Source organism: Cajanus cajan, chromosome 1 (assembly GCF_000230855.2).
Source record: "Cajanus cajan strain Asha chromosome 1, NIPB_CcT2T_4, whole genome shotgun sequence".
NCBI lineage: Eukaryota > Viridiplantae > Streptophyta > Magnoliopsida > Fabales > Fabaceae > Cajanus > Cajanus cajan.
Genome location: NC_138517.1, coordinates 6365535 through 6384101, shown reverse-complemented (window position 1 = coordinate 6384101; position 18567 = coordinate 6365535). Strand labels below are relative to the sequence as shown.

General features: G+C 33.1%; 3 protein-coding genes across 6 annotated transcripts; 2 read left to right on the top strand and 1 right to left on the bottom strand.

Annotated features, from left to right (window-relative positions):
• Positions 1-1630: 1630 nt before the first annotated feature.
• Positions 1631-7038, bottom strand: LOC145957402 (enolase). 4 transcript variants are annotated; one of them, XM_083073661.1, is made up of 10 exons: positions 3765-3849; positions 3583-3684; positions 3404-3484; positions 3217-3291; positions 2905-2967; positions 2755-2835; positions 2309-2642; positions 2113-2201; positions 1844-1895; positions 1631-1687 (listed from the first exon to the last, which is right to left on the bottom strand). In XM_083073661.1, the coding sequence occupies exons 2-8, from the start codon at positions 3586-3588 to the stop codon at positions 2185-2187; spliced, it is 657 nt and encodes a 218-aa protein (XP_082929787.1). In that variant the 5' UTR covers positions 3589-3684; positions 3765-3849; the 3' UTR covers positions 1631-1687; positions 1844-1895; positions 2113-2184. The 4 variants fall into 4 exon arrangements, with proteins under 4 accessions (XP_082929787.1, XP_082929786.1, XP_082929781.1 ...); XM_083073660.1 differs by lacking the exons at positions 1631-1687; positions 1844-1895; positions 2113-2201; ... (3 more) ...; positions 3217-3291; positions 3404-3484 and adding exons at positions 3956-4099; positions 5163-6367; positions 6535-6674; XM_083073655.1 differs by lacking the exons at positions 1631-1687; positions 1844-1895; positions 2113-2201; ... (3 more) ...; positions 3217-3291; positions 3404-3484 and adding exons at positions 3956-4099; positions 5163-7038.
• An 8820-nt stretch (positions 7039-15858) lies between these two features.
• Positions 15859-16641, top strand: LOC109793671 (uncharacterized). Its single transcript, XM_020353130.1, has one exon. It carries the CDS (start codon positions 15859-15861, stop codon positions 16639-16641), a length of 783 nt encoding a protein of 260 aa, XP_020208719.1.
• A 222-nt stretch (positions 16642-16863) lies between these two features.
• Positions 16864-18078, top strand: LOC145956441 (uncharacterized). Its single transcript, XM_083072054.1, has one exon. It carries the CDS (start codon positions 16864-16866, stop codon positions 18076-18078), a length of 1215 nt encoding a protein of 404 aa, XP_082928180.1.
• The last annotated feature ends 489 nt before the right edge of the window (positions 18079-18567 follow it).

Sequence of the window (18567 nt, the reverse complement as noted above, 5' to 3'; positions counted from 1 at the left end):
TAGATGCATTGCTTTGTCCTTAAAATGTATTAATAGAAAAAAAAAAGAATTTCTACCACCTAATTATCTTGAAAAATAAATAAATAAAATTGTCGATACAGTATAAACCTAAACATTTACACTGAATTTAGTACCGGTTAATTATACAATTTATAACTTTTTAATATGTAGTTTTTTATCTGTGGAAATTATCTTAATAAACAGTTTAATGATTATGCTTGTAAAATAGTATTTATATAATGATTTGAATGTTGTTATAAAATTATTCTACGGTGAAAGGACATTAACATTGAATTCAAATGACCAATTTGAAATGAAGGAAAGAAATTGGAGGGTGAAGGAAAAAATTGAAATTTTGATTGAAGGAACAATGGAGAGAGACAAAATTTAAAATTTATCCAATAGAATAGAGAAGTTTTTTTTTTCTTTTGAATCATGATACTTGAAAATAACATATTTAGAAATCATGATTTTTTATTTTTTTTTTGTAAAGATTAGAAATCATGATAAAAAAATCATGATTTTGAGAATAGTTAAAATTAATTTAGTTATTCATAAAAAAATTTAGAAGTATAATTTTTTTTTGTTTTATTAGAATATTACTTTTTTTTTTCTTCATCCAACCCAAAAATAAACACATAGTTACCGTGTTTTTTTTCCAAGAATAAAGTGTATGTTATTGTCCAATTTTTTATTCAATACTCATTTGTCAAATAAATTTCTTCTTTTAATTTTCTTTCTTTCTTCCTTTCTCTCGATATATCATTCGCATCTTTCTAACCCAATTTATATTTCTCATCTTTTTTCATTTAAAATTCTATTAATTAAAACTGTATTCTATATAATCTTATTCATGTTTTAATTAGTGTTCTTTTCGATTAAACATTTACATTCTTACATCAACATCAAATGAACACATATAACATGTTAGTAATTGTAATTCAAGATGTTCAATATATGTCATATTGTTGCAAAATAGTAACAAAAGTTAGTAAAAATCATGGTATAAATAAATTCTCAAGTTAAAAACCAAGTTGCTAGTTTATATTAAAAACTAAAGAATTCAAGTTAATAAATTTAAAGTTCCATTAATAAAAGTATGTTTGTTGATTAAAATCTTGTTGAAGAAGTTACTTATTCGAGAGTTATTACCATTTGAAGTTATGGAAACCAAATTTGATAGATAACATAGTGTGATTGCAGGAAAACCAGTTTAGACATAATTCATAAGGATTTGTATTAATAGTTGATAATATTCCAACAAGCCAAACCATAGAGAAAAATATAGTGCCCTATTTTCTCGCTTCAAAATCCCACGCTCAAAAAACCTATATTCTCTTAAAAGAAGACTAGTTTAATTTTGGCAAAAATACAAAAGCCCCACGGAATCTTATTCAAATGCTACTTAGTGATCCTGTGCTAAACAACAATCAGTAGGGTTCCACTGGGGCTCTGAATTTGGTGAATTTGGAACCAGCATACACAGCAGCAGAACCAAGTTCCTCCTCAATCCTCAGAAGCTGCAATAACACAGCCCAGAGAAGGGTAAGTGACAATTGTTTCCAAGGTATTCAAGTAACTCAGTTCATCTGAAAAAGAAAAAAGAAATGATAATCTTGGCGGTTTTTACCTGGTTGTACTAGGCAAGCCTTTCAGATCGGCAGGGAGCTCCAGTTTTGATTTGCCCCTGTTAAATAATCCACAAAAGATGATCAAATTATATCAGCTATCAGCTTAAAGTAAAAAATTCGTGTTTCAAAATATATACACAATTTGTCCGAAAAGGCACCACTGGAACCAAAAAGAGAAGATGATACGATTAAACAAGCTTCTAGCAACTTACAGTTGCTAACCCAACTGCGAGGTCAGCGATGAACGTATCCTCAGTTTCACCACTACAAAAACCAAGATGGAACACATTAGTAAGCACATGCAAAGAATAATACAATGTCGGAAAACAGAACAAATGGATACAAGGGGATAAAGAAAAACAATGAAACTTTTTTAGACATCAAGTAAGCACATGCAAAGAATAATATAATGTTGGAAAACAGAACAAATGGATACAAGGGGATAAAGAAAAACAATGAAACATTTTTAGACATCAAGTACCTCCTGTGGCTAGTCATGACACCCCAACCAGCTTTTTTAGACATTCTCACAGCTTCAATACTTTCAGTTACACTACCAATTTGATTCACCTGACATTCATATAAATAAATAAATAAATTTCCTAGTTATAGTTGATAGAGAACTTCAGATTAAAAACATAACCTAATTAACATGGAAAAGGAAAAAGTTAATTTACCTTCAACAGAAGGGCATTGCAAGCCTTCTCCTGAATTGCTTTCTCCACACGCTGCAGAGTTAATAATAGACAGAATATTGTCAAAATGATGCATGTTTGCAGAACATAGCCCACAGGTTTTGAAGTTAATATAGCATTCCTTTGGATTGGTGACAAGGAGATCATCACCAACAATTTGCACCTGCTGACCAACTTCAGCCGTTAATTTTGCATAGTGCTCCCAGTCATCCTGGTCAAATGGATCCTCAATGGACACAATTGGATAATCTGTCACATATGATTTGTACACATTCTTCAAGCTGTCTCCTGAGATTTTTTGTGATCCATCCTTGTTCTGCAATAAGGTAGTCAATTTTATAGTTAAAGCATTTGACAAAGAAATACTTCTCAACTGAGGAAGATGAAAATTTAAGGAAAAAATGGGGAAAAATTTGTAATTTTTCAACCTCTTCCTTAAAATTCAAGTCATATGTTTTGTCCTTGCTGCCATAAAATTCTGAAGCAGCAACGTCCATCCCAATTACAACCTGTGGTAATAGTAATTAATTAGCCATATATTAAGATGCTAAAACAGATTTAGTAGATGAAGACTCAACCTTTCCAGTGTAACCAGCTTTGGCAATGGCAGTCTTCAGAAGCTCGAGACCTTCTTTGTTTTCCTGTAAATTTAACAGAAAAAACATACAATGTGGGGTGATAAAATTATATTGAACCAGCAGATATAGATAGTTAATGCTCGGTGTACACTGTACAGTAACAGCAGAAAAACATGATAATCTTTTATATATTTTTGGATTATTGAATAAAGATATTGATATGCAGAGAATATAAATAGCTCAGTTAAAAATTATTTATATTTCTTTTAAATAATGCTTAGATCTCTCAAACCAAAAGGAGCAGGTAAGGACCTGGATATTAGGAGCAAAGCCACCTTCATCACCAACGTTGGTAGCATCCTGTCCGTACTTCTTTTTAATCACCGCCTGCGAGATGAACAGATCAACATCTCAAATTATGACCACTAGTAACAATGATTTTTCCTTTCATCCAAATATTTTTAATTTTAAAAAGAAAACTGATGAAAAGGACAGTAACCTTAAGATGATGGTACACTTCTACACCCATTTTCATTGCTTCTTTGAAGGAAGATGCCCCGACAGGGAGAATCATAAACTCCTGTAGAAGACATAGGGTAAGTAATTCAATAAATAAATAATATATATATATATATATATATATATACGTGTTCAATTGCAATATTAAATAGACATTACCTGCATTGCTAGCTTATTTCCTGCATGTGAGCCTCCATTAATAACATTGAATGAAGGCACAGGCAGTACCAAATTCTTGTTACCAGCCAGATTGGCGATGCGCTAAAAATTAAAAATAGAAAGCAGACCATGAGAATACAAGATACACAAATAGGAACTATTATTAGTGAAACCTCACATACCTTGTACAGTTGAATTTTCTTCACTGCAGCACCGGCCTTACAGACAGCAAGTGACTAATGTGTAGTCTGGGTTTGGTATCTTCTTCTATCATTTTTCCAAAACATAATTAACATAAAGAGCAAACCTTGTAACTTAAATTAAAACAAAGACACAAACTATGGAAACAGTACAGGGAAGAAATCAGTCCTACTTGTAGTTCTGTTGGTTGGTGGTGGTGAATATATTATGAGCTTGCATATGAAGAGTTCAGCCATTTGTGTATACATCTGGAGATCAAGGTTTTCCACATTTGGTATATCACTTGCACCAAAGAATTTTACTCTGGCAGAGGAACCTAGTTCAACATTACAAAATGCATCAGAAGATTTATCACAGAAATGAACACACTTGGTTCATTCAAGAATTAACAAGTCCAAAATAGAAATGCTACCCCCTCTATAATATGTTACTTGACATTCAAAGTTTGTTCTTGTTGTGACTCACAAAACAGAACAAGTTTCTGTAAACTCATTTGGGTGGAAACAAAATGTGAAGGGGGAATTTCCATGTGCAAATTGCACAATGTTTATCTCTTAGCTCACATGGATAACTAACAATACGCACGTAGAAACAACCAAACTGCATCACATAAACGATATGAACATTTATACATAGAATTATTTTACTTTTTGTATTCACTCATTAACTTCAAATTCAATATCCAACTCACTCAGAGCACAAAGAATCAACTTTCGTTTTCTTCTTGAAGGATCAATTGATACAAAAATATAACACAAGCACATCATTACCCTTTCACATTCCAACTCTTAAAATTAAAAAACAAAAGCAATACAAAAAGAAAATCTCCCAAATCTAGAAGCCATGATCATTTTGTAATTCGACAAGGTTCATCTACCTCGTTATTGTCCCAGTATAGAATGATAGAAAAAGCAAACTAATAAGAGTAGAAACTGATTTAATTGAAAATTTTCACCCTTGGGTTTTGGGCCCCCTTCATACGTGGAAAATAGGCCCAAATGTATAAGTTATTTATGTCTTATTTAACCAAGTGAGAAAGGTCAAATTAGAGTTGAGAGTGAGAGGCTCATTAATGAGAGAGAACAGTTGCAAACAAATATAGAGAAGAGAAGAGAAAATCATAGTGCAGTTTGCATATCCATAGGATGAAGCACATTAGATGGAATTGGAATGAAAATAAATTGAAATAACCATCGGCAGATTAGAGAAGCCGACTGCTGACACATTGGAACACATTTGCATATATAAGTGATTGAAAATAGGTTACGTATAGTTAATATGAATCAAGAGAATCAATGACTAACTATTTTTTGCCACAAATCAAATGACCTAGTTATTCTTTAGTAACTAGAAAGCATCTCACCTGATTTAACACTTACAATAAGCCTCTAGTAATCATTTCTTGGAGAAGTTCCTCTGCCTTATCATTCTCGTCTTTTTCAAATAGAGAAGAAATAATTATTTCAAAAGTTATAGCATCAGGGATGCAACCTTTCTCTTCCATTTTTGACTGCAAGGCCAATGCTTCATCAAACAACCCCACTTTACAAAGTCCATTGATCATAGCATTATATGTCACGACATCCAGATGATGGCCTTTAATCAAAAGATACTGAAAAGCTTCTTGTGCTTTCTCAAGTCTTCCACCTTTGCACAGTGCATCGATAAGTATTGTGTACGTGTACTTATTTGGCTGAATTCTCCAACTAATCATTTTCTTGAATAATGCAATTGCTCTATCTAGATGACCATTTTTGCATAAAGCATCCAATAAGGAACTGTAGGTAATTATATTGGCAGGTTGACCTCTATCATGCATCTCATCAACAAGATTCCAAACATCAGCTATCCTTCCCGATTTGCACAGACCATCAATAAGTGAACTATAAGTTACTGTATTAGGAATCATATTTTTGCGTTGCATGTCTTCAAAAAGATTGATGGCTTCATCTATCATTTTCTTCTTACATAATCCATCAATCATGATAGTATAGCTATAAACATCAGGTGCCACTCCTATTTGGGACATAGAGTTGAATACATGCTTTGCTTTTTTCACTTCATTAACCATGCAGTATCCCTCTATTAATGTACTATAAGTAATAACATCAAATTCCACACCTGCTTTTACCATCGAAGCTATCACAATTTTAGCTTCTTTTATCTTTCCTTCCTTACATGACGCATCAACCAATATGTTAAAGGTAACAATATCTGGGTTGATGTTTTTCAATTTCATATTATTTAAAAAAGCAATTGCTTCTTTGAAATGACCCATAATGCAAAAGCCATACATTAAACTATTGAAAGTGACAACATTCGGAGAAATCTTTTTGATAAGCATTTCAGAATACAAATTACAGGCATCAGCAACAAGTTTATTTTTGCATAAGCTGTCAATGAGTGTGTTATACATTACCACATTAGGTTTAATTGAATGCCCTTCAATCCTTTTGAGTAACTCTATGCCAGCCTTTGTTTCTCCTGATTTACAAAGACCATTGATCAAAGTCCCATAACTAACATGGTTCAACTGAAATCCTTGAGCTTTAACGCAATCATGAAATTGCAGTGCTTTCCTAAGCTGACCACAAAGACAGAAGCCTTTGATGAGTGTATTGAAGGTAATTGCATTTGGCTTATATCCCATTTTGAGAATCTTGGCGAACACAGAAAAGGCAAAATTGATGTGACCGAGGTGGCAGAAGCAATTGATGAGGATGCTCAAAGTAACAAGGTCTGGTGTAATACCTTTGAATTCCAATTGTTTGGAAAGGGAAATAGCAGTTGGGTAATGGTTCATCTTGACAAGGGATCCCAAAATGTGGTTAAAATGGAAGATGGGTGGGGAAGGATGCATATGGAGCATGCGATTGAATGAGGCAACGGCATCGTCGTGATTGAGAGATTGAGAGTGGAAGGTTGCATTTGCATAAAAAGGAAGAAACTTTGGAAACCTAAACCTTAATACTGACAAAGACATTGGAGGAAGCCAGGCATTTAAGGTCATCGGATCAGTCAACGGCGGAGAAGGAGTAGCCCTCCGATAGCACAGGTTCCGGCTTCGACGGTAGCCCTCAACCCGACCTGAGAAAACTGCAGCGGTTAGGCAAGGCTTTGCAGTGAACTCCTACACAAACCCTAAGAGCTATCTGCTAATTTATGAATGAAAACAGAACATTCATATATTTATTCAACAACAACTTTTTAAGAAAGAGAAAATAGCTGCTGATTTTTGAAGGAAAACAACATTCATATTCACCCAATTTACCTTTGATTCAGTTTTCTAACTGCTGAATATACTCCTTACAGATACTTTCATATCATATTAGTTTAAATAGAAACACGATTTATATAATTAAAATTCAGAAAAAAGTTGTTCACCTAGTTTTTAAAATCTACTCATTTCTATGATAACATGTGAAAAAGAAAAAAAAAATAGAAATGGATTCAGAATACACTAATGTGTTTATTCTTTATTTCTGCATTATGTTCATGATTCTTTAATTTTTTTTTTAAAAAAATCTCACCCCGTTAGTTATGATATGTTTCTGAATATTTTTTTTGAAAAAAATATATCTCTATGTCTGCATTACATACTCATTTAGTGACTTTTTTTTATTTTATTTTGTTGGTATTTTACATGTGAAGGAGTCAAAAATAGAGAATTGTGAGTATGATAAGCCTAATATAGGATGTTGCATCTCTTAGTTCATTTTGTTGAAAAAGTAACTACACCGTTGTAGGATGAACTAAGTAAATGAAATAGCATAAAAAAAGAAAAAAAGATATTGGGGCATGGGTAGTGATACTTCATGTGGTTAAGGGTAGTGTTTTATAATACACTACTACAGTTTTTAATGATTAAAGTACACACTGTTATTTTGAATAATTTATTTTTTATTAATAATGTATAATTAATGTTATTTTATAAAGAGGTATATGTGTTATTTAAATAAATAAATAAGAGAGATTAGTATTCACTTAAAAATTAGAGAAGATGTGTGAGTAATATAAAGAAATTTTAGGAGAGATTAGTGGAATTTTCCCTTAAATTTATATTTTATAATAATTTTTTTAATATATAAATTATATTATAATTAAAAATTATTATAAATAAATATTTTATTATATTATAAAATGATAATAAAAAATTTATATTGAGATACAATAAAACTATTTTTAATTATTGATAATTTAAAAAAATTACATAATTTAATTATTTTTGTCTAATAAAAAGGTATAACTCATTCTTGCTAGATTAATGTTATAAGGATAGAATAGTATTTTTAGTCACAACTTCATGCTTAAATTGAAGATCAAATCAGGATCTATAGTTAAAGAACATATGTCATATATATTATGTTTAATATTTGGTTCAATGGTTGATCATGTGTATAATTAAATATTTTATAAAAAAATTAATAAGTCATTAATTTAAGTAAAATTAGATTCAATTTTTTAAAAAAAAAATATATGATCTCATGTTTGAATATTATGAATAAAAAAATGTAATTGAAATACAAGACTTCAACAAAAATGGAGAGTTGAATTTTTTTAGTGATAATCATCCATAAAATCAATAAATACTTCACATTAATAACGTGTGTATATATATATATATATATATATATATATAAAAGAAGGGATTCGTTTATTCTATGAGTAAGTTTACCTAAATTTACTTCATTTAATAATTCATGTTCTTCATTAAATTTTAATAATCCAGCTGTTGAATTCAAAGTTCTTAATGCATAGATCAAGTCTACAAATTTTTAAAAATTTTGAAAATCATTTGATACTTCATTTTATTAATTCAAATCAACGTATAAAATGATTTTATGATTATCCGACCATTTGAATCAATGAAATAAAGTATCAAATAATTTTTAAATTTTTTTAAAGAGTTGCATACTTAATGTATACATTAAGAACTTTAAATTTAACAGTTGAATTATTAAAATTTGATGTAAAATGTGAGTTATTGAATGAGATAAGTTTAGATAAACTTATTCATGAAATAAACTAATTTCTTTTAAACATATATAGACTAAAATCCTCATAAATGACACCTCTGATGTATTGTTTATCCACAATAGATTTGTCATTTACAGGTTTACAACATAATAATAAAATCATGGTCAAAGCATAGAAGACACGAGCCAAATTATGAATTTAACACCATAACGGATGCATGAGAACAAGTATGTTTACCAAAGCAAACAAATCATAGATAAGTACTAACACTAAAAACATTTATTCCAAGGATTAACATATATTTTTTAATATGTATACTTTTACTTATCTTATTTTATAGTTTTTATAGTTTAAAACAAACTTTTTATTCTTTATATTTATCCTTTTCAATATTTTTTAGTTTATATAGTTTAAGGTAAATCCTTTTAATCCATATTGATAATTATCTTCTAATGTTGGGTTGATGTGGTTAAAGTTTTCAATTTTGTGAGAATAAAAAAAAAAGTGTCTCAATAATTAACGTCATAGGTGAAGGTACGTACGAAAGTAACATAAAATATCGAGAAACCTAATTTAGAGTAATTTTAACAAAATAAAATCTGCATCAGAGACAATTGAATTAGTCCCTATAGTTAAAGGTAGATGTTTTTAGTTTATATCGTTAATATTTTTATAACTTTGTGTTGATGTGATAAAAAAAACTTTAATTTCGTGAGAATAAAAAAGTGTTTCAACTATAAGTGTTACATATGAGGGTACAAAAAAGACATGAAGTGTCAAGAAATCTAATTTAGAATAACTCTAACAAAATAAAATTGACATCAAATACACAAAAAATTTTAAATTAATATCTTGGTTACATCAATACGAAAAGGACAACATTACAACAACAAAAAATTAATGACAGAGATTAAAAAATTAAAAAATTATAAGTATAGAGACTTAAAAGTATACAAACTAAAAGGTAATGTAAGTGATATTATAGAGACTAAATAATATTTTAACATATTTTTAATTATAGAAACTAAAAAGATAAAATAAAGTGAAACTATAAAAATAAAAAGACATTTCAACCAGTTTTTAATCTACTATATATCTCTGTGTGTTACTAAAGTTATTTTAATAACTACTATACATATTAGAAAAAAAGAGGTACTCTCTAGTTATAAAAAATAAAATAATGAGTGATTATTTAGACAGAGATTTGGAAACCAAATATCTTTGAAGTAGAAAAAAGAGATAATAAATAAAAAGATTAAAGATAATAAAAGAAAAAGTAATTTAGAATTAGTTATAAGGATAAATTAGCTCAAAATTTGTGTATATAAAATTAGAATATCTCTTTTATTAATAGTATAGATATAAATGAAATAGGCAAATTTACATAATTAGATTTCTCTATATTTTATCACATGTAAATGTTGAGGTTGCTAAAGTCTTTTTAGTAACATTTTCTCTTTAGTTTTTTTTTAAAACTTTTTTTAATTTTAAAAAATAATCTTTTTTGAAACTCAAAAGAAATTATAATAAAAAAGAATATTTTATTTTATAATTAAATCTTTAATCTAAACTCTAATGTCACCAAATTCTTTTTTAAAACTTAAAAATGCCGCTTAATAAAAAATAATCAGTCCCTATATATTAGATACAAACATCTATCTTGTACAAGAATGTTTTTTAAAAAAATTCTTCAAGGGTTTATAAGAATTTTTTTAACTTTTATTTAATTTTTTTTTACATGGGATAGAAATATATATCTAGAAAAAAATATATTTTTATTTAGAAGTCCAATTCTAATATATAAATTTTTAAATAATGTTTATTTCATAAGTAATAGAAAAAGAAAAATAGTTGTGCGTAAGCACGAATTACTTATTAATTATGAGAAGAAGAAAAAAAAAAGAAAAAAATTGAAAAAATATATTTTATGATCGTGACTGATTACAAATCAACTTTTATTTGTATAAAAATCTCTTAAAAGTAATTTTTTTTTATCACTTTTTAAAGGCTAAACATTATTCCTAATCTCGTCAGGAAACAACAAATTAAAGTTCATTTTTTTTTAATTTTGAGCACCAATTAACCTTCTTGTTGGTTTATGCCGGATATATCCATCTCTGTCAAATATGAAAAATTGAAAATTGATCTCATGCAAAAGTTATGTACCAGCTCTGTCAAATATATATGTGTTCTTACCGGAGATCTGCTGTAGTGATGATCCGCCAAGTAAGATCGGTGAGCCTCCTTCACTGGTACGTTGGTGCTCCAAGATGGGGGTGGTACCTGCAAAAGAGACTCTGATGCCAAAATTAGGGTTTGTATGAGTATGAGTCTCGTATAAGTAATGCACGTACCTTGATGTGAATTAGGGTTGCGTTGGGCCTTGGGCCCGATGATCCGGTTTCAGAACGAGCCATTCTGGGTCCAGGTGTTTTCAAAAAAATTATCATCCACGTGACATCCACGTATGCATCTACGTGGCATCCACGTGGCCAAAAGTAAACTCCGTTTAAATAATTTGGACGGAAGTGCCACATTGAAACTAATTAATTAATTTGGGACTAAATTAAAACCAATTAATTAGTTTGGGACCAAATTGAAACCAAAAATAAAAGTGAGACTAAATTAAAACAAACAATTAATATAAGGGACCAAAATAGGGTTTTAACCTTGATTTTTTTTAAAACATTTGTTTGTTAAAAATAATTAATAATTAATTAACATCAACGAATTATGGTGTGTAAATCTACAATAATGATTATCATTACATAAAGTAAGATTATGAATCACAAAAATATTAGAATGGCTGAAGTTGTTTATGTTAGGATGTAAGTAAAGTCTCATATCATTCAAACAAAGACATGTATTTATATATACACAATTGTCTTTATTAGTAGAAAGGTCTTTTTGGATGATGCACAACTGTTTAACCTTCATTTTTTTTTTCATGAGTTATATATACATAATGTTGTACAATAAAATATAAAAACTACGCATAGATTTTTATTTTCTATGATAATATGAAAAAAAAAATACACTTATATTCTCTATATTTTTTTAAAATTGTATTCAATATCCTTTTATAATTTAGATATATGATAAGATCTATTAAAAAAAAATGTTACGCAAATCTCTTGACCCCAAAAATGCTTGTGAGGTGAGATGCATATGATTTTTAATGAATTTTTCTTTCTCGAAAATGCTCTCATCTTCTCCAATCATTCTCAGTAACAATATATAGATGGTCGGGTTAACAATTTCTAATCATTTAATGAGTAGCAAAGATCCTGAATATACAAAAATGGAAAATTAATTGGTTATTCCATGCAATAGGTATGACTGACAACTTCAATTATATGAACTATCTAAATTTAACATACTTACTTCTTGTTGTGACACTGTTTGTCCCATGCATTGAGTATATTTCAGGGGGGAAATTTGTTGAAAGAGATACATTAAAATTGAAAGGCCAATCAGCAATAATGCCCGAGGTTTGCTCTCATGACATGATTGTGCATTAAGTTGTGAATAAAAGCTATCATGTACTAATATGATGTGTATATTATTTTTCTCTATTGTCTTGCTAATGTTGTGAAACCAAAAGCAAAGTCAGAAAATCCTACTCTTGAAGCAAAGGCCGAAGCAGATGCATCAACTAATTCAGTAGCAAAAATTGACCATGAAAATGCAATTCCTACACATAAAGCAAATGTTTTAATTCCTTGATGGTTTACAAATTAAGCAAATTAGCCAACTATCCCTCTTAAGAGGAGGAAGCACGTGAGGATGGAGGTGTAAGTGGCAATGGTGTAGTTAAGGAAGTTGAAGGAGACTAAGGAGAGGGAGAGGTAAGAGAAATAGTTAGAGAAGATAAGGATATTTTAGAGAGAAAAAAATTCACTGAAGTCATGTACAGGTTATGACATGCATCTTTGGATTCAGGACAGTTCCATGTAACATTTATTTATTTTTTAAAGAATCTTACTATAAATTTAAATTATGAAAAAGTATTAAGTACAATTTTTAAAAAAATATATGGACACTAACATAATTTAATCTATTAAAATTTGTTCTGACTATGATAGAAGTGGAATAAAAAAAAAAAGCATTACTAATATTTATTTTTTGTGAAAATGATTAAAAGCTCTTGAAAAGAAAATAATCTTTCTAAAAAAAAACAGAAAGTTCTGAGGTCTGTTATGGGGGAAGGAATTTGTCATAAAAAAAATTATCTCTAATTAGTTAAATAAAATAATTATTAATTTTAAAATATTTATTTCACTATAAATTAATCATAATATATATTTACTTTATTTATACACATTTATTTATTTTTTTATGAAGATTAAGTATTATTATTATTATTATTATTATTATTATTGTGAAAAAAGAAAATTTCATGATTACGTAACTCTATTATAAAAATATTTGTGTGTGAATATTTTAAATTTTAAAATTTTTAAACTGATACAATTTATAGTTATAAAAATTAGAGGTGAATATTTAAACCAATCTACTATCGCATTCTAATTTTATTTACCATTTTAATTTTTTTTATAACAATTTAATTTTGCTTGTAACATTTTTCATTATAGAAGAGAGTTTTAAGAGATTAAATTGTTAAAATTTGTCTCTTTAAAATTAAAAAAATCTTACAATTAATTAATCATTTTTTTATTTAATATTTTAATATTTGTATTTTTTATTAATAAATTATAGAGCTTAATTTTAAATAATATTAAAAAATCTTACTTTGTTTATATACACAAAATGACTAAATGAATGAATAAAAACATATATTGTTATGTAGAAAGCAAAAACGAGATAAATAGAATGTAAACAAAGAAGAAAAAAAAAAAGGTGAGCCAATTCAGACCAATTTGACCAAAAAAAAAATGAATTTTTAATAAATTTATTAAATTGGGGTTGCAGATTGGTTGTATCAAAGCTCAATCAGTTAATTAAGTGACGTAAATCATCTAACACTCATGTTAACTCAAATTAATATTTTGAATTATTTAATTAAGACTTAAATATATTTTTAAGTTATTTTAAAATGAACAAGTTTTGATTATGATTTTTTTTTAAATCTTCTTTCTATTTTTCATTTTTATAAAATGTATAAGCATTATTTTTTATCCTCATAAAATGAAAAAATTGATTTTGATCCTTGTAATTTATTTTATTTATTTTCATCTCCTAAAATTTAAAATTATTATTATTTATTCTTGATAATCATTTTAAAATATATAAATAAACATATATTTTAAGGATCTATAAACTTTTTAAAAATAATATATGGTGACAAAGTAAATTATAAATACAATCTGAGACGATTACTTGACTTACAAATAATCTTATAAATAGTTAAATATGATTACATAATAATAAAGATTAAAAATATAATTTCAAATTTTAGAAAAATTAAAAATTTAAAAAATTTACAAAGATTAAAATTAAAATCTATTCATTTTTTCAAGATCTAAAAATATGTTTAAATGTTAACTTAATTGCTTATATCATTCAAAATTCAAATTATTACCTACAGTACAGGATATCAATGACAGGTGCTTCTAGTAGAAACTCACTCAAAGACCAAGTTATAATTATTCAATAACTCCCAGACATTAAAATCCTCTCATAGGATTACCCACCCCGTGAAAAAAGTAATGTACTAGGAGGCACTCCTTCGGTCAGGCAATAGGCCGAAAGGGGTGCCCGAGCCGACGAAAACACACCACCCCTTCGGCTGGAGGATACGCTGAACACACCCTCTCGGCCAAAGGGGGTACCCTAGGACTCCCTTACCACTAGAACACCCATCAAAACCTCTCGGTATTAAGCTGGGCCGAACACCTCCTCGGCCTTGACCTAGGCCGAACACCTCCTCGGCATTGACCTAAGCCGAACACCTCTCCGACCTTGGAGGAGGCCGAACACCCTTTTAGGCCTCATGCCTAGCCGAAGACTTCAACAAAGCAGATCACAAGCAACACTGCCATCAAGGACGAGTCAAACACCTCCTCGGCCTTGACCTAAGCCGAACACCTCCTCGGCATTGACCTAGGCCGAACACCTTTTCGGCCTTGGGGGAGGCTGAACACCCTTTCGGCCTTATGCCTAGCCGAGGACTTCAACAAAGAGCAGATCACAAACAACACGTGGCAAGTTAGATACTTATTATGCGCTAATTACCATGCCAGATTAAGAGGAGATTAAGGCTAACTCAAGTGTTACCCATCTCCCAAGACTGAAGGCCCACCAGGCCCAATTGTGTCACTATAAATACACAGGTGATGTGACATAAAAAGGTACGATTTATTCCATATAAAAGCACTTATTGCTCTGCACCGAATACTTATTTGATCATCGGAGTGCCTTTGCAGGTACCCTCCCCACCTCACGGAGACAACATCCGGTCGGCAACAAAGACTTAGAAGATCGAGAAGGAAGAACGACAAGAGGAGTGTTTCTACGCAGGAACATTTTGGCGCCAACCGTGGGACCGAAACCAGAACGGTTCTCGACCCTAAAGCAAGATGGTAACAACCAGGAGTCAGCAGGAGAACACAACCGACTACCCTTTCGGGATGCCCCGAGACACCATTAGGCGGCAAACTAACCAGAATGAGGATGGAATGGAAGAGTCGTACGTGGACCGGTCTCAACAGCCTAACCCGTCGTCGGCCATCGAGCAACTGAAGGCCGAAATGATGGAACTCAAAAGGCTCCGAGAAAAGGACGCCCACGAGCTGTCGCTCTTGAGAAAGGAGAATGCAGAGCTAAGAAGCGATAACCGATCATGGCATCCGTCCCACGATATCCTCAACACCCAATCAACCCGGGATCATGGGGAATCGTCCGGATGGTACAAGGAAACGAGGGACCCTAGGCCTACAGCAGGAGTGACGACCACTACCCTTGATCAATAGCGACGACAGGGAAGGACCCTATTCACCCCGGACATTGCCGGAGCCCACCTACCTGACAATTGGAAGAATCTGACCCCTGGAAAAGTACGACGGAACAACCGATCCAGAGGAACACCTTGATGCGTTCGTTACCCAGATCAGTTTGTACACCGAAGATGACGCAATTATGTGTAAAGTTTTTCCCACCTCACTGAAGGGGCCGACACTCAATTGGTTCACGAGGCTTCCCCCCAGATCAGTAGACTCATTCACGGCCCTATCGTCTCGGTTCGTGATACAATTTGCCACGAGCCGTCCTCATCAGCTCACGTCAATCGCATTGGTCAACATCCGCCAAGAAAAGAAGGAACCTCTTAGAACTTTCATGGAAAGGTTCGGAAAAATGACATTATCCATTTGTAACTTGGACCCGGCCGTAGCAATGCATCACTTGACCACGGCGCTGCGACCCAGACCCTTCGTCAACAGCCTGTGCAAAAAACCACCCCGAGACCTGGATGACCTGAGGCAGAGAGCCACGAAATACATGCAGATGGAAGAATTGGCCGAATTTCGAAGTCAGAACCGGCCCGACCTATTTCTCGCCAAAAAAGAAAGTGAGAAGGAACCTTCCAAGCCCCGGCCCCGAGACGTAATTGATCAAGAAAAGAATGCCAGGGGTCCCAGATATATGCACTATACACCGCTCAACACCAGCACAACCAAAGTGTTGGAACAAGCCTTGGCCACAAAAGTCCTAGCAGTTCCTCGGAGAGCTATGACTCCGCCCCACGCGGATAAGACGAAAGCATGTCAGTTTCACCGGAATAGGGGGCACACTACTGAAGAGTGCTCTGCGCTTCGGGATCGCATCGAGGATCTCATCAAAGCAGGCCACCTTCAAAACTTTACCCGGTCGACAGATAATAGAAGGAACGACTACCGTCCTGACCGAAGGGGTGCCTCCTAGTACAAAAGGGAGAATCAGGACCGAGCACCTCCACGGAAATGATCTCGTGAACGCAGCCGATCTCAAGAAAAGAACCAACAGCGAGACCGAGATCAACCTAGACGAATAATCAACACCATCGCCGGAGGATTCGCGAGCGGTGGAAGCTCGTCCTCGGCCCGCAGGAGACATCTGAGGGCAATCAAGTCGGTTAACGCCATTGGCCGAGCAACCCCGATTCATATGCCCCCTATTACATTTACTGATCAGGACTTTCAAGGTGTTGACCCCGTGCAAGATGACCCCATGGTCATCAGCGTGGAAATCAACAACTGCATAGTAAAGAAAACCCTTGTTGACCAGGGGAGCTCGACGGATATCCTATACTGGAAAACATTCGAGCAGCTCGGCATCCCTGAACAAGAGCTAACGCCTTATGATGAGCCCTTGGTAGGATTTTCGGGCGAACGAGTAGACACTCGGGGGACAATAGATTTGTACACTTACTTTGGAGAAGAGCAGTATAGAAGAAGGATCAAGGTACGTTATGTGGTGGTGCATGCAAACACATCGTATAACATCTTATTAGGCCGACCCTCCCTGAACAAGCTCCGAGCCATCGTCTCCACTCCCCACTTGGCTATGAAGTTTCCTTCAGAGGAGGGTACGATCATTACTCTGCACGCCGATCAAAAAACTGCCCGAGAATGCTACTTCGCTAGCCTGAAGGTGCCTCCCACCCCGAAACCAAGACTAGACGTCAACGTCATCGGTGACGTCAACCGAATATCGATGGAAGGCTTGGAGCTTGATCCAAGAATGGAGGACGAGGATAGGGTCGAACCCGTAGAAACAACGATTCCTTTCCAACTCAGAAAAAGTGAGGAGCAGGTCACTTATTTGAGCTCCCAATTGTCTGAGACGGAAGCAAAAGACATTAGGCAAGTCCTACAGAAGTACTCGGACCTTTTCGCCTGGATGGCAGCTGATATGCCGGGCATAGATCCAGATTTCCACTGTCATCGGCTCTCGGTGTGCCGCGACGCCAAACCGATTGCCCAAAAGAAAAGAAAAATGGGCGGAGACAGAGCCCGAGCAGTAAAGGAAGAAACGATGAAGTTACTTCAGGCAGGATTTATAAGGGAAGTGAAGTATTCCACCTGGCTGGCAAACGTCGTTATGGTCAAGAAATCGAATGGTAAGTGGAGGATGTGCACCGATTACACAGATTTGAACAAGGCATGCCCAAAGGACGTTTACCCACTACCTCACATCGATGCACTGGTGGACGGAGCGGCGGGCCACAAAAGATTAAGTTTCCTCGACGCGTACTCGGGGTATAATCAAATACCCATGTACCCGCCGGACGAAGAAAAAACGGCGTTCATCACCGACTCGGCAAATTTCTGTTACAAGGTAATGCCCTTCGGCCTGAGGAATGCCGGTGCCACCTACTAGAGACTCATGGACAAGATCTTCCGACACCAAATAGGAACCTGCCTAGAAGTTTATGTGGATGATATGGTAATCAAATCCAATTCGTCCAGTGACCACTTAAAAGACCTCAGCACCATTTTTGATGAAGTTAGACGACACCACATGCGGTTGAACCCGAAAAAATGCACCTTCAAGGTAGCCGGCGGAAAATTCTTGGGATTCATGTTGTCGAAAAGGGGCATAGAGGCCAACCGTGACAAGTGCCAAGCTATCATCAGTATGAAAAGCCCTCATAACATAAAAGAAGTCCAGCAGTTGGCCGGACGAATCGCTTCCTTAGCTCGTTTCCTGCCATGCATGGCGGAAAAATCAAGACCTATAATGTCCTTGCTAAAAAAGGCCACCAAATTCCAATGGACCGAGGAATGTGAGTGGGCTTTTCAAAACTTTAAGACAATGCTCACAACCCCACCATTGTTGACCAAACCGGACCCTGGTCTCGACATGATA